The sequence below is a fragment of the Populus trichocarpa genome, chromosome 16 (assembly GCF_000002775.5).
Source record: "Populus trichocarpa isolate Nisqually-1 chromosome 16, P.trichocarpa_v4.1, whole genome shotgun sequence".
Lineage (NCBI taxonomy): Eukaryota > Viridiplantae > Streptophyta > Magnoliopsida > Malpighiales > Salicaceae > Populus > Populus trichocarpa.
The window spans coordinates 9,596,579-9,612,418 of NC_037300.2; the positions used below are offsets into that span (position 1 = coordinate 9,596,579).

General features: G+C 31.6%; 1 protein-coding gene across 1 annotated transcript; it reads left to right on the top strand.

The window, feature by feature from the left end:
- Positions 1–7,314: 7,314 nt before the first annotated feature.
- LOC7486506 (peptidyl-prolyl cis-trans isomerase FKBP16-4, chloroplastic) lies at positions 7,315–11,818 on the top strand. The gene is made up of 10 exons (XM_002322868.4): positions 7,315–7,599; positions 7,744–7,887; positions 7,988–8,043; positions 8,158–8,213; positions 8,606–8,663; positions 9,226–9,300; positions 9,456–9,545; positions 9,953–10,030; positions 11,370–11,410; positions 11,493–11,818. The coding sequence occupies exons 1-10, from the start codon at positions 7,512–7,514 to the stop codon at positions 11,518–11,520; spliced, it is 714 nt and encodes a 237-aa protein (XP_002322904.1). The 5' UTR covers positions 7,315–7,511; the 3' UTR covers positions 11,521–11,818.
- Positions 11,819–15,840: the final 4,022 nt, after the last annotated feature.

Consider the following 15,840-nt stretch of genomic DNA (forward strand, 5'->3'; position numbering starts at 1 on the left):
GTGTGTAGCAAGGTTCCCTCATGTATTTCATGTAGTGTTTACTTTGCTTATTTTTCATTCAGACATCTCAAGAGAGCCCCATCAAATGATCTTTTATATAAAACTTTTCCATCCAAGTAGTAATCCATGAAAAGGCAAAAGAAGTTTGAAACATATGAAGAACACGAAGAACATGCAATGAACCAGAAGCTAAATCAATGATACAGATCAAATTTCATCGATCGAAAGGCATGAAGAGATAGAGCATGAAATATTAGAACAAAATATATCCAAATGGAAAGACATGTTGTAGATTTCATGAATTGAACCCAAAAACTTCTAACCTTAACCCAGGTGTTCGAAGTTGTCAAAGATCGATTGATTCAAAATAAGCAATAAATGGAAAAATTAATGGTATAGAACAATCATCTATGAGTCTAAGCTTCGATTGAAAAATACAAGACGGATCATTACTACATTCAACCTAAAAAAAAAAAAAACACCCAGAAACTACTTAGAAAAGGCTTAAACTTAGAAACTGATCTAAAAAACCCAGAATCAAGTCAAAACTATTTAAAACATGCTTGTACTGACCTACCAAAACTCTTAAGAACTTAAAAGGAAGCAAATGGAAACAAAAACAAAGATTCATCCATATAAATAACAGAAAAATCCAAGAGGGATATCATTAACTACAAATATTATTTTATTAATTCTAACATCTATTCTTGACTGACATTATCATGAAATTAGCTTCATCAACCCAACATTTCATCAAGAACAACACATAGTCGTATTTTGTTTAGAAACAAAAGGAATCAAAACAAATTTAAGAGCTAAACTAGACACCAAAACATGTTACTGACTTTTTGAACAACACTAATAACATCAAGTTACAACTCTATAACAACAAGCTATGTATATTAGTTTAAATATAATAAATACATTTAAACTCAATTGTTATCAAACACATTAACAACCAAAGCATTAATGATTTACACCCTCTCAACAAAGGTTGTTGTATACCTTATAAAAGCAATGCTATTTTCATCCCTTTCCCTTTTTTCCAGCTCTTTTGATCCTTAATTTTGTTTGCCTTTCCTTTTCCCTCTTTTGAACACTATTTCTTTAGATTTTTCTCTCAATAACTCAAAAACTTCTTTTGATTTTCTCTATGTCTTTCCTCTTTATTTTCTTTATGATTTTATGTTGTCTTCTCCCTTTTTTAATGTCAAGATCACCTGCCTTTTATAAGCAAACCAAAATAGAAAGTTACAAAACCTTGGTGGTTTTTCTAAGAGGTTTGTAAAATATTCTTATTCTTTCTCTTCCAAAACCTTCCTCCTGAAAATGATGGTGCATGGTTATTTTCTGTCTTCTTATAAACTAAATCCAATCATAAGAGAGCAGCATTAGAGTTTTTTTTTTCATGAGTAAATTTGTTCTTTAGTCATAACTGATTAGGTCGGGTACTTTATTGATGTCAAAGAACCAATTCAACCAAAAAACTTAAGTTGTTAGGTAAGGTCCCAAGATATGATTTATATTGTTCTCTAACATACCCCCTCAAGTTAATCCCTTTCGGCTTGAAACTTGCAGAGGTCCACATTATCTTATGTTTAATTTTTATCAAATAAATAAAGATGCTGAGATTTAAATTTATAATCACTTGGTCATTAAGGCTTTGATACCATGTCAAAAAATCGATTCAACCTAGAAGCTTAAGTTGTTAGGTGAGATTCCAATATAAGATTTATATTATTTTCTAACAGTTAAGATTATTGTGGAGATTGAGACATAAACATACCATTGATGGACCTGAATCTTGTAGAAGGGATGTAGATCTACCATTGAGAACAAACCATACTTGATTTGGAGGTTTAGAACTGCCAATCTAACTTGGGATAAGTTGTTGGCAAGTACATCGAGCTAAATGAGATATAAACATTTGATGAGAATAGTTGATCCTTATAGAGGAATGGATTGGTGCCAATTAAAGCCCTTAAAGTGGTTAGAGAAGTCACATTTATTCATCTAAAATTGCCCTCTCGGTCAGCCTTTTGATCGAAAAAAAAGAAGAAACAATGACTAAACAATGTGTCTCTTATTCTCTTGATTAAAGTTTGAGTGACACATCATTTTTCTAAACCCTAAAAACTAGTGTTCTTAAATAGAACTTTTTAGTAAATTTCACTCTAGTATATGTTCTTTCAATTTTAGCATATGCATCTTTAATTATTTGGAAAACTTCTTACTCTTTGCAATTGCATCCCTCAAAACATTGATTGAGATCATTTGATTTGCGCGCCCTTTACAAATTAGTCCTTGATTTTCAAATTATGCAATCTGACCTCTATTTGTCATCAAACTTTTAATTTTTCTTAAATTGACCCTGGTTTGATCAATTTTAGTCCCTGGATTTCCACGCCCTTTGCACTTTGGTTCTTGATTTTGAAGTTTGGGATATAGGTCCTTAATTAAAATTTAAACTTCTTTCAATTAAGCTCTTGATTGCACCAAATTGGCTTTTTAAAGTTTCAATTAGGTCTTTTGTTTCTTCAAATTATTGCAGATTAACTCGAATTAAGCCTCTAGACTTAATTTTTCTTTAATTGAGTCCTTGATTGAATCCAAAAAACCCATTAAAAGTTTAATTAAGTTTAATTAAGTTTTTAAACTTAATTAATTCTTTTTATTTTTACAAAATTGACTTCCAAACTTTATTTTTGCTTCAATTAAGTCTTTTATTAAGTCAATTATACCTACTAGAAGATTAATTGAGTCCTTAAACTTAATTAATTCTTCTATTCTTTTGACATTTTGATATGTTGCATCTCAAGGACTTATCTCATATCTCGAAAATAATATATTTTTTGTTTTCAAATTTTATTATTATTATTATTATTATTATTATTATTTGGATTTTTTTTATTAAGGTGTATTTTTTATAAAACAATTTTGGAGGACTAAATGTGCTAGCAAAAATCATGAATAAATGTGTTTTTTTTTCTCCCCATATTAGCATAATAGACAAAAGTATTTTTCAAACTATCATACTTGGAACAATGTTTCACTATCTAGCATAGTTAGGAAAGTCACGCGTGTAGCCCATGCATAAACTATTGAGATGTGCTTGTATTATATGCTTGTATATTGGTCGTGCATATAATACATGCGCAACCTTTTTGTCATCCATGTATTACATGCGTGATCTATGCATTAAAAAGTCACCATGTATTGCATGCACAACTAATGAAAATACAATGCATAGGCACTTCTCAGCTCTTTTAGCCCCTCGTCAATGAAAACATAATTTAAATGGATCTACTGCTCACCGCTGGTGACAATCTAAACAGAGGCAGTCTTTGTTGCCGCTGGGTTTGCTACATTGTGAGGGATTGCCTTTGTGCTGGTGGCCACCTTAATAGTGGCAGCATTGCTTTCATGAGTTTTGCATAGCTCGAGGGGCTACCCTCGCACTACACCACCTCCAGCTCGAGGCAGCAGCCTAACGTTGGGTGACTAGGTCGACTCCTCTAGCACGAGGCAACCCGTGCTGGACAACAGCAACACCAAACATGTTGGCACTATTATGGCGGAGGGGAGGTAGTAGCCATGGTTGTTGTCTTTGTCACTAGTGGAAACCTGGCCTAGTTCATCAGGCACTGGATAGGCGTGTCAAATGTGTCGACGTTGTTGATGGTGGTGCACAACCATCACTTTCTTTAGTTTTTGGATAATTTATATAATTTTAAGGTATTTAAGAGGAGTTGTTGTAATTTAGCGTTTTATTCAAGGAAATTTTTTTTTAAAAATAAACATATGGTTAATGGTTCATTGAATAGATAACCGATAATTGATGGTTATAGTTATAGATATATAAAATCTTATTCAATGGTTATAATTATGAGTTTTTAAATTAACGAAACTATCTAAAGTTTTAAAGATATTACAAAAACCTTTTTTAAAATTCTAAACTTCTTTAATATTGTAAAATTTTCTTACTATGGACGATGGAGGCATTATAAAAATATCAAGGGTATTTTAGAAGAAAATTAAAATAGTAGAGAAAGTTATTATTCGATAATTTTATGGGTATTACATTAACTCATGTAGAGTTTATATAGTTATATAACAAGATACGTAATTAAATATAATAAAATAAATTATAAAAAAATATGCTTGATTATTTTCTTTGATTAGATGATTGAAATAATTTTTTAATTGCTTAAAGTTGTTCAAATACTTGATCTTTTTTTTATTGATTATGAAATAATCAATAATATTTAACTTTATTATTTTTTTTTAACAAATTTGACATAAAAGTGGTTTTTTTTTGTATTACATTACTGTAAACTCAACCTTCATCCTATTCATTTTTTTTTAGTTTTTTAATAATATATTATCTCTTTTGTGATTAAAAATATTTTTTAAAAAAATTAAAAATATGACACTATCATCTTATTAACATATCATGTATCTCATGTTTACATTCATCGGATGTATGCTCGAGAGACAGACAAAATATAACCCACGTAAAATTGGTAGAGCCACTTGTTAAAAGGAAAAAAATAATAATCAGTAGAATAACATATTGAATTATCTATTGGTGCATTAACTCCCCGAAAATAGAAAGAGAATGATATTTGGAATTACCTAAGTTTTTTTTTTTTTCATATAACCATTCACGTTATATTAATTTTAAGGAGATGACTTTATTATTAAAATGATATTATTTTTTTCTTGATTTGTTGGCTTCGAATTTTAAGAATAGTATTTGAAAAAAAACTTTTAAATATATCAAATCAATACATAATAAGTTCATCCAAGAATATATCCTTTACCATCCAACAAAAAATACAATACTAACTGCATGTCATTACTAAAGAAAAAACAAAAAGGTATCAATTGTTTTATTATGGACTATATTGTATTGCTATAGTATAATGATGTTATTGCCTTAAAAAAAGCTAATGAAGTGATTTATAAAGGTAAAATAGTCTTTTCACGAGATTCAATTAACATTATCAAATTAGATAAAGGTAAATCGGCCTTCTTGCTTTTGTAGCACAATAGAATGATTTAATTACATTTAAAAGTAGGAAAAAATCAAATTATCAGGCATGGACATTTTAGTCTTTTGACATCTTAATTGCATATTGAAATTACTGAATTGTCCTTAAAAGTAAAAAAGTTATAACTAACATCTAGGGGCATTTTCATCGTTTGATTGTGGTTTTTTTAGCTATAATCAATCCGAATAAGGGGTGATTTAGTTTTTTTTTAATAAATATAAATATAATTAAAAATGTAAAAGTGGTTGGAACGTGTGTAATATGCAGTAGTGAGTGAGAGGCGTTATGCTCTTTGGACGACATATGTGGTGCCTTTTGGTCGTCAAATGCCCCCAAACATGTTGGAAGGGTTGCATCATCCTCTTCCCAGTGGTCAAACGTGTATGAACGAAGGGGAAGAGGTTAGGCTTTGATTACCTTTTTTTTCTTTTCCTCTCTCTTTTCTCTCTCATCGCCTCGGATTTGGCGTCATCTTTTTCAAAAATCAAATATGATTTCATGTCATTTTATATTTAAGTCAATTTTGGTCTTCATTTTTAAAATTTCTATATTTTTATTTTAAGGCTTTTTGAGTTTTATTTTTTTTTTCAATTTCATCTCTCGGCATTTTATTTCATTTAATTTTTGTATCTAGTTTGTTTCTCATTCTTTTGATTACTATTTGTTTTGTTTTTGTTTTTTTAATTTTGGATGATTATGAATTTTGCTTCATAATTTTTTCATGTTTGCCTTTTATGGAGTAATTCTCGTCTCATGAGCCGGGTCATGAGTTTAAGAAACTAGCCCAATTTAACTTTGGTTTTTTTAGGTTATTTTTTTAAATTGATTTTTTTTTAATTTCATTACTCGACTTTAGGTTATTGAACCTTGAGCTTTGTGATTTTTTTAGCTTTTTATTTTTTTATGTGAGGTTATCCCAATCTCATATTCTAGATCGTGGGTTAGTCGAGTTAATCTGAGCTTACTCCAGTTTTGCCTTTGGTCATTGAGTTTTCTTGAACTCCATTGTTTTATTCAATTTTTTCTTTATGGGCTTATCCCAGTCTAACAACTAGACTGTAAATTTAACATGCTAACTCAAAGTAATGTTTTTTTTTTTTATCCTTTTTTAAGATTTTTTTAGTTCATCTTTCAACGTTAACTTGTGTCAACTCAAGTTTTTTTTTTAAATTGATTTTTTTTTAGTTTCACCTTTCATCATTTAGTTTGGTTGAGAGTTGATCTCAATTGTTTTATTCACTTTTTTATGTGTGGGCTTATCACGGTCTCACGATCGAGTTGTGAATTTGGCATATTGACTTGAATAATTTTTTTTATTTTATCTTTTAACATTTACTTTGTTGGTAATTAAGTTTCAAATTTCTTTCGTTTTTCTTTTTATGAGATTATTCTATTCTCATTCAATCTATTCTCATTTAATTTTTGTTTTGTTATTAAATAAGATCGTTATGATCTTTTAAAAAAATTTAGAGGGTATCTTTTCATAATATTTAACAAACATTTATTTTTTTTGACTAGTCATTATTTTATTTTATTTTTAAATAATTATATTATTAAATTAACTGAACTTATTAAATCTATTTAAATAAATAATCTAGGCGTCAAATTTTTCTTGCTCCTTTTAAAATACTATAATTGCTTGGGTATTTTTATTTTTTTTTAGAAAATTAACGGCATAAAGCAAGCCATCTCTTTAGTTATTTCTTTTTTTTTAGTTTTTTTTTAGTTTAACGTGGGTGTCCGGGCCAGCTTGCGCGTACCTCGACTAATCCCACGGGCCCTGAAGTTAACGACCATGTAAGCCTCCAGTAGCCATCAATGAGTAACCACAGGGTTCGAACCTGAGACCACAGAGGGAGCAAACCTCTTGGTCTCATTTCTTAATTGAACGAACTACTACTTTGATGTGGCGTACTTTTTTTTTTTGTTGTATTTAATATTATGATAGTATTTATTTTTTAAATTATTTTTTTATTTAAAAATATATTAAAATAATATTTTATTTTTATTTTTTTAAAATTTATTTTTAATATCAATATATTAAAATAATAAAAAATATTAAAAAATTAATTTAAAATAAAAAAATCTTAAATTTTTTAAAATCACGGTGATATCACAAAAATAAATAATGACAAAGCTTGCTGCATGAAGTATAAACATGGAACAGAAAATGAAGATCATTAATCTTATTCACAGGTCAAATTTGCCAGTAGTATGGTCTGCCAAGTTAAGTTCAGTTAGTTTGTGATTAATGTTAAATGAATGATGATATGTGGATGGTAATGCGCTGACAAATCTTATCCTCTCTTTCCCTCTTCCACTTTGAAAAATACAATTTACCAAACAAAAACAAAGACAACTAAGCTTGCCTCCTCGGCTACAGTTACAGTTCGGATTCCAGTTGCAGTTCCTGCCACTGCCTGGCATTCTTCACTAATAAGCAATAACCAGACCTAAATGGAACTGATCTCCCTCTTCCCTAGCTATCATCAAAACCCCACTGCCATTCTACTCCGCGAGCCTCTCCTCTCCATTCCCATCACAAGTGATCTATCTCTCTCATTTTATAAATCACCTTTTTTTATATATATGTTTGGATTCTTACTTGCTATGACGACGACGACGACGACTACTGGTACTAATAATAATACCACTTACAAATGTTTACAAAATTTGTTTGAATTGGCAGAGAGGAGGCTGTCCAACGGAAATTCAGGTGCGTTGAAATGTCGCTCCTCACCGTCTTCCTCTGATGATGAGACTACAAAACCAACCCCACTATCTTTGCACCAGGAGGGAAGGAGGGCACTCGTTGCTTCTCTCCTTTCAACTGGTTAGTTCTATTCCATCAATGATATTCTCATATGATGGTTCTTTAATTAATGGTGAGATTTGACGTTCCATTACTTCTTCTTCTTTTAACTGTGACTTAGCTGTTGGGATTTATGTCTGTGATGTGGCCGAGGCTGCTAGCACGAGTAGAAGAGCTGTAAGTTTCTTTCTTTCTATATGGGATATTTTTTGTCTCTTAAGTTATGTATATTTTACTTTCAAATGGGTACTAAAGTTGCACAAATTCTGCAAATCTTTTTGTTCTGTGCAGCTTAGAGCATCAAAAATACCGGAGAGTGACTTCACAACCCTCTCCAATGGTCTGAAGTTAGTACATTAAAGTTTAATTAATGTGAATTCTTTTCTTTGATCCGGTTTTTACCCTTCCTATCTAATATAGACATTGGAAAATTACCTTTATTTGCTTCTCTCAAATAATTGAATAGCCACTTGTTAGTAAATTCACCAGAAAGCTAGAGCCTATCATGTGATACCATTATGCAAACCTTCATTTTTTTTTGTATCTCTCTCTGTGTAAGGACAGAGCTACATTGTTAGATTTTGAGAATTCAATATTGAATGATTGTGTCATTAATCTTTTTTTAGTCTCACAACCTGCCTTTTTACATGCAATTTCATTTGTCAATTTCATACCAAGCATATATTTGTCTATATATTTGAAGGCAAATCATGCAAATTCTGATAGAGATATTCTTCAGGTACTATGACTTGAAGGTCGGGGGTGGACCTAAGGCCGTGAAGGGATCTCGGGTTGCAGTACGGTTGTGGCCCAGTTAAATTTAATTTTTTGACTAACTGATGTTTAAACTATACCCTATTATATTACACTGATACATCAAATATTAGCACCAACTCTTATGGCTTAATTTCACGTGCTTGTCACAGTACTTGTAGATCACTTGTTTCTTCCCTACATCCTCATCCACATCCATGTTCCCAACTTCTAGAGTTTCTATACCTTTATAAGATTATCGAACTTGTACAAACTAGAATTACCTTGCTGATTTTTCAAAACCATTTAAGATGAAGAAGACTTTGATCTCATGATGAACAACCTCATTTCAAAAGAAGGAATGTTTTTCTGTAGCTTCAATAGTACAGCATTATTTTTACCACATTTACTTTTCAGATTTCTAACTGATGGAAACAAGATGTTTAATGCATACTTCAGCATAGAATAATTTGCATGGATGAAAGAAAAAGTTAGATAATTTCACTCCTCTTTTAATCTAAATTCCAGAGCCATTATGTTTTTGTGGTCTATCTGTTACCTTGCAGTACATATAGAATATAGCTGATGTAGTTGCGTTTATTTTAGGTTCACTATGTTGCCAAGTGGAAGGGAATCACGTTTATGACTAGTAGACAGGGACTCGGTGTTGGAGGTGGAACGGTAAGACTAGAGTTGTGCACTTCTTCAGTTATACATCATTCATACATAATTTTAATCATTCATGCATGATTTGACGTATCAACCATCGAGTCTGCAATTTCTTTCCTAAAATTTCCCTGCCTTTTGGCCAATACATATTCCTTGAATTGTTGCAGCCTTATGGATTTGACGTGGGCCAATCTGAGAGGGGAGCGGTCCTTAAAGGATTAGATCTTGGGGTTGAAGGCATGCGTGTAGGAGGCCAGGTGACTCCTGTTTCTTCCGTATTGTAGCTTTGTTCTATCTTGACAGACTATATGATAAGGCATGCAATAGCTTACATATATCCATAGTTCAGCGTTGAGTAGGTCTTTTCAGCTCTTTAGTTCAAATGCTATCAATTGAAATATAAAATCTATATGTTAGAAAGCGATTCTAGTGCAAAAAAGAAAGAAATTAATGCAGTATTTTTGCACTCTCATTACCAATAAGCTGAATTTAATAACTGCATGTGGATCACCTTATTATTGATTTCTGCTCTTTAGCATGCGGGGCACCATGGTTATCATGCTTAAAGTTGAACTAACATTCTATATATAGTTATGCTCGCTGAATCTCAACTGAATAATGTTTCTTTTCATGTGCTGATGAATGACTCATTCTTTTTTGGCAGCGTTTGCTAGTAGTTCCTCCTGAGCTAGCATATGGTAGTAAGGGAGTACAAGAAATTCCTCCAAATGCAACCATAGAGGTAAGAAGTTGTCTTTTTTGGTAAAGGGTAAGGATATATTCATGCAAGTGACATCTGGGAAATCTTACGGTCTCCATGTATCTGAAACATAACTTGTAATCCACCATGGCATATTGATGAACAGGGGAGTAGTTTCAACAAATTATAAGAATATGGTGTTTGATTAGCTGTATGATCCATGGGATGCTGTTACAAAATTCCTTGAGTGTCATATTTCTTGCAGTTATTGCATGGCGTGCACCAACTTCAGTCATGACATGCATGTTTCTTGGAGCAGACCATATAGAAGGAAAAGGAAAAGGAATCCTGAAAACTCATGTTCCTTCTTTTGGTTTTAAACAAATAAGATAGGAGGAAAAATTCTTAATCTTTGGCCATCCGTGTTTGTAATTTCAGCTTGTTAGGATTTCTTAGATTGGAGCACTGTACATCATCCAAATTTAAAAGCTTGCTCGGTGATTCCTTTGTCGTCAGAGGTCAAACCGCAAATAGTTCAAGATGCTTTGTTGTTGTCTTATGAACGCCCAGGACGCAGCTTGATTGTTTGTAGGTTTTTCCCTTTTGGAGAAATCTTTTACATGAAAGCATGAAAATCTTTTAGCTTTGAAATCCATTTCCCGCATCCGAGTTTCTTGAAAATCATTTGATTGTATATACATGAAAAAGAGATGATGTGATTAATTGTACCCTAGCCTTTTGCGCGAGTCTTCGTGTTAATTTGTAGAGTGTAAACCATGATTTCTGCTGAGAATGGCACAAGTAAAGTAAACCTATATCTTTCACTATTTACTTTCATTCACTTGTGTAATTTAAATTTGAAAAATTCTAAATAACCCTTTCAGTGGTTAAAGGCCAGTTCACAAGGGCCGTATCTTCATCTCCTCTGTTTAGTTCCTTGTTTCAGTTTATTCTTTCATCTGATCACCTAGTGCTTTGAATATTACTTTTTTAAACTCTCAAGAAAGCCAGGTGAATGCTGTGATCAATTCTTCCACCAAGTCTTCTGAATATAGAAGAGATTAATCAAACCACATCACAACAGGCTTCCATCATATAGCAAGAGATTCTATTGAATGATACATACTGGACTGTTGTCGGTTCAAGAACTTGATTTCTATGGTAGTGGCTTTTACATTCTAGAGAGAGTTTCCCGTTTCTGAAATTGCTCAAGGTGGAAAATCAAATGAAAGGGCTATCTATTCCATATGATTTGCCATCAAGTTCTTAGTCTTATTCTATTTCTTTCCACACAAGCACAATTTATGTAACTGATCTGTCTGTTTGCATTAAATATATAGACATGGAATTTAACTTGCCACTTTCTTTGTTGAATCTGCAGTTGGATGTTGAACTGCTGGCCATCAAGCAAAGCCCCTTTGGGTAAGTGATGGCAGCCCACCCAGTGCACTGCGATTTTGATATTTCTTTGGCAGTTAGCCTTACTCATTGGTTTGGTATGCAGGTCTCCCGTAAAAGTTATTGAAGGTTAATGCATATATTGCTTGGCATGCTGCTTGTTCATGCTTTGAGCTTTTCTATAGACCAGATTGCTTCTGCACTTCGCCTCAAAGAGAACTGAATCTGCTGGCATAAGCTGGTAAAAATACGTCATCAGCATAGCCATAAATGCACTAATAACTTGTATAAATCCTACTCCCCATCCTATCTTCTCGTTGTGTTCTTTTTTTATTGTTTTATTCTCCCAGCAAGTTGCTTGTGCTATTGGGTATGAAATTTTTAGAATGCTTACAATTCTTTTTTTTATATGGCAAAGGCAATGTTTACATATCTTCAATGTTCCAAATCATACAGAACCAGAATATATATATATATATATATATGTATATATTGTATATTTGTATATATGTTCTGCAACCAATCGATTGCTTATATGTTATATTAATTTTATTCATGTAAATATATTTATTTTTAATAAAGATTTTATTTATTTTTAATATTTATCAAATATTTTATTAATGAATCTAGAGTAAAGATAAAGTCTCTGAGACAAAAATGTTTTGCAAAAAACATTATATAGTTGTTATTATGAGTTTTCTATTGCATTAAAGTTTTGTTTCTAAATATTCATATTCAATACTCTATTAAGACTGGAGATTAATTAGAGTTGTTGAGACTAGTGCATAGTATGTTTTTTTCTTTGTGAAAGAAAGCATTTTTTCTCATAAGTTGAGGTATGAGAGATACTTAGAACTAATATATAAGTACTTGTCAGATGACATATACATTGAACTGACCTGTATGATAATTTCATATGAAAAGATCACTTGTGCCAATGAAAAAACTCACGTGATGGTTGTGTAAGTGATTTTTAGACTTAAAATCACTAAGTTATCTTATATAGAAAATGTTATGCTTTGATCTTGATACATGTTCTAATCAAGGGTAACAAATGAGTGAATATTGAGTATAACAAAAACTATAAGAAGGTATTTGAGTAATTAAAAGAGAATTCATCACCCTAAGTGATTTAGAAAACATATTTTATACATTCTCAAATAGTTGATTGTAAATCCCCGCGCAACATAGAATGAAACCTGAAAAGAGTTTCAAATCTTATTTAAAGAATCAATGACTATAGTGTTGAGAACAAATGTTGTGATGTCGCGGTCACACGAATTAATTACCCTAACTTAAAACACAACACACAAGCAGTGACGGAGCCACGTAGGGTCAAAAGGGGGCAATTGCCCCCTTTAATTATTTTTTGAATATATTTTATATTAGAATATTAATATAATAGTAATGTGAGGGGTTGACACACGCAGAGACGCAGAGTAAATATTGTTGACTTGTATGTTAATATAATAAATAATATATATAATATATGTCTAGGCTTCCAGCATTCCAGCTCATTTCTCATTTCCCCACACGTTTACCTTTTCTTTCTTTTTCTTCCACTCACTATCCGATAGCTTTTCTATTTTTTTTTAGCTACTCTTCTTAGCCTCTCCCCCTTATATAAATTTCTATTCTTCAAGTATAATTAAGCAAGTAATTTTTAGGTAGATTTCCTTTATTTTTTCTATTTATTTTATTATTTAATTTTAGTTTTATTTTTTTATAATTAGTTATTAAAAATATTAGGTTTTATGATAATTTAAGGGTTTGATATGTATAATGTTTTGAATTAATTAAAGGTGAATGCTAGTGGACTACCTGCAACATTTTGAACAATAGGCATTGATTTGATTGTTTTGAATTAATTAAAGGTTATATAATTTGCCCCCCTCGTTTAAAAAACTCTGGCCCTGCCACTACACACAAGATAATATAGAGCAAACAAGGAGTCGATCCCACGAGGAAAGTCTAGTTCAGATTTTTATGCTATATGATATGCAATGAGGGGATTTGGAGGTTATCTAGATTAAAGCAAAAAGTAAACAGAAAACTATCAAGTGAAATTTAAATAAATTTATCAAGAAAACAAACCTTGGTCGCAAGTAAACATCCACCTACAGAAATCAGAACTGATCATAGAACCGAGATGTCAATTTATACTCTGAATATCTATCTTTTTTTATGTTGATTAGTTAATAGATTCGCTGTATAATTAATCATAACCATCAAACAACCACAGTGTCCGCACTAGTAATTTAATTCAATGGCAGCCTTAAGAACTAAATGAGTTGATTAATCTAGACAATATAATTGTCCACACTCCATGTTTGATTTGATTAATTGAATGTTCTCATTAAGATTACTAATCTGGATCCGCTACAATTATTAATCTCAGTTGCTTCACAAGTCTATATACCACAACTCTGGTTTTGATAGCAAACTTAGCAATAGATTATTCATAATAATAACTTAGAGTTCGCTCTAGCAATTAAAATAAACAATCATAGGAAATAAACATAAGAGAACAAACATAGTCATTCATCATATAAACTGAAAAGAAAACGTAAAATAGATCTCACAATTCTTGAAATCCGAAGGTTTCTGTGTTCTTGCAACCAAGAAAAGGAGTTTAGCCTTGCATGTCTATTGAACAACTAACCAAAAAGAAAGGGTTTGTGTTCCTCCCTTCTGGCCATCCCCTCTCTTCTCCTCTTTTCCTTCTCTCTCTTTTTTTTATACCCTAGGAAACCCTAGTATCTATTTTACAAAATAGTCCTCCCTTAAGTAGACAATTTACATTTAAGTACTTCAATAACGATTTTCCTAAAAAAAGAAAGATAAATAGCCTTGCATGAAATCTTCAAGTTTTGACTTAGAGGAACGTAATTTGAATGTCAGTTTAGATGCTTCGGAACGTAATTTGAACTCGTTTCTTCACAAAACCTATTTGCTGGCAAAATTCATTTGTCATCTTTGAAAATTCATATCTCCCTCATATGACATATTTTTTTACTGAAATTTGGAGCGTTGATAGGTCTTTGAGTCAGGAATCCAAAAACAATCGAGTTTGCATCACTTGAACTTCTGTAGCTCCAGATATTCAAGTTGGAATGGTCGAAGGTCAACACTAGCTGATTGCGAGATTTGACTTTAAAGGCTGCAATTTTCATGATTTTCTTATTTTATTTTCTTGTCTTAGATTTCCAAAAAGGTATGGATGTTAGCTTTTTAATGCCACTGGAATCACTTCATTTCGACCTCTAGAGCTCACGCTCTGCACAAAACATCGACTGAATGTCAAATCTGCCAATTACCTCCAATTTACTCTTTTTTGCATCTTTCATCCAAAAGTGCCTTCAAAACATAAAACAAAGAATATTAAGGCATTTTATATATAAAATACAGGCAAAACACTAGTTAAATATGGGTGAAACTATCAAATAATATGGTTGCATCACCTGAAAAGTTTCATCATCAACATTGAAAAGTACCACAGTATGATCTCTGTATCTAAATATTTTGGCATCTAATTTTAGCAGAACAACAGGAGGCTATAATTTCTTTGTGCAATGTAGTCATATGCATCCTCTTTTTGTTTAACAAAATAAGCATTAGTCCTAAAAAATATCAATTGGACTAAAGCAGAAACAGGAAAAACATGTGCACCTTTCAAAACATGATTAAAAGATTTAGAAAGATTTGTTGTTATATTGCAATATCAGTGACCCCCATCATAAGAAAGTGTCCATCTTTCATTTGGTACCCACTCAAGCCATTCTTTCCATTCTGGATGACTATTACCCATACAATCAAATCATATATCAAATTTATGCTTCAAAGATTCATAACACATCCTAAACAACTTTTTTATGGCTAACAAATCTTTGAATTTGTGATTGAAGTTGCTGATTAAGTGTCTAACACAATACCAATGTTATCTAATCAGTTGAGGTCAAATTTCTTTTATTTCATGCTTAATACCATCATGCTTATCCGATATTGTTGACACGACCAAAGAGTTGATGTCTTCTTCCAAGTGTAGGAGTGTCGAAGTAATAAATAACCCGGCAAGACTAGGGTCGAACCATAGGGAAGTTAACTGTATAAATTATAAATAAAGAAATAGATAATAATAGAAAAGGAGTTGAAGAGAGCTTTGAGATGTGATATTGATATAAGGATTAAACAAGGATAAAATAATTGTCAAGGTTAGAGGATCCACTAATGGTATTTCAAACAAGTATAGTATAAACTCTTTTTATTACTCAACTAGAAACCACACACAAAGGAGGTTCCAATCGGATTATAAATTGTTAACATGATTACATTAGTTATTTTATTCGAATAATGCTAATACTTGTAAATGTTGTAAGGTATTCATGATTATAACTTATGTTAACAACAAATCAAGTTCCTTTCATAGCACAAGTGTCGGTTATACCATACGGTTG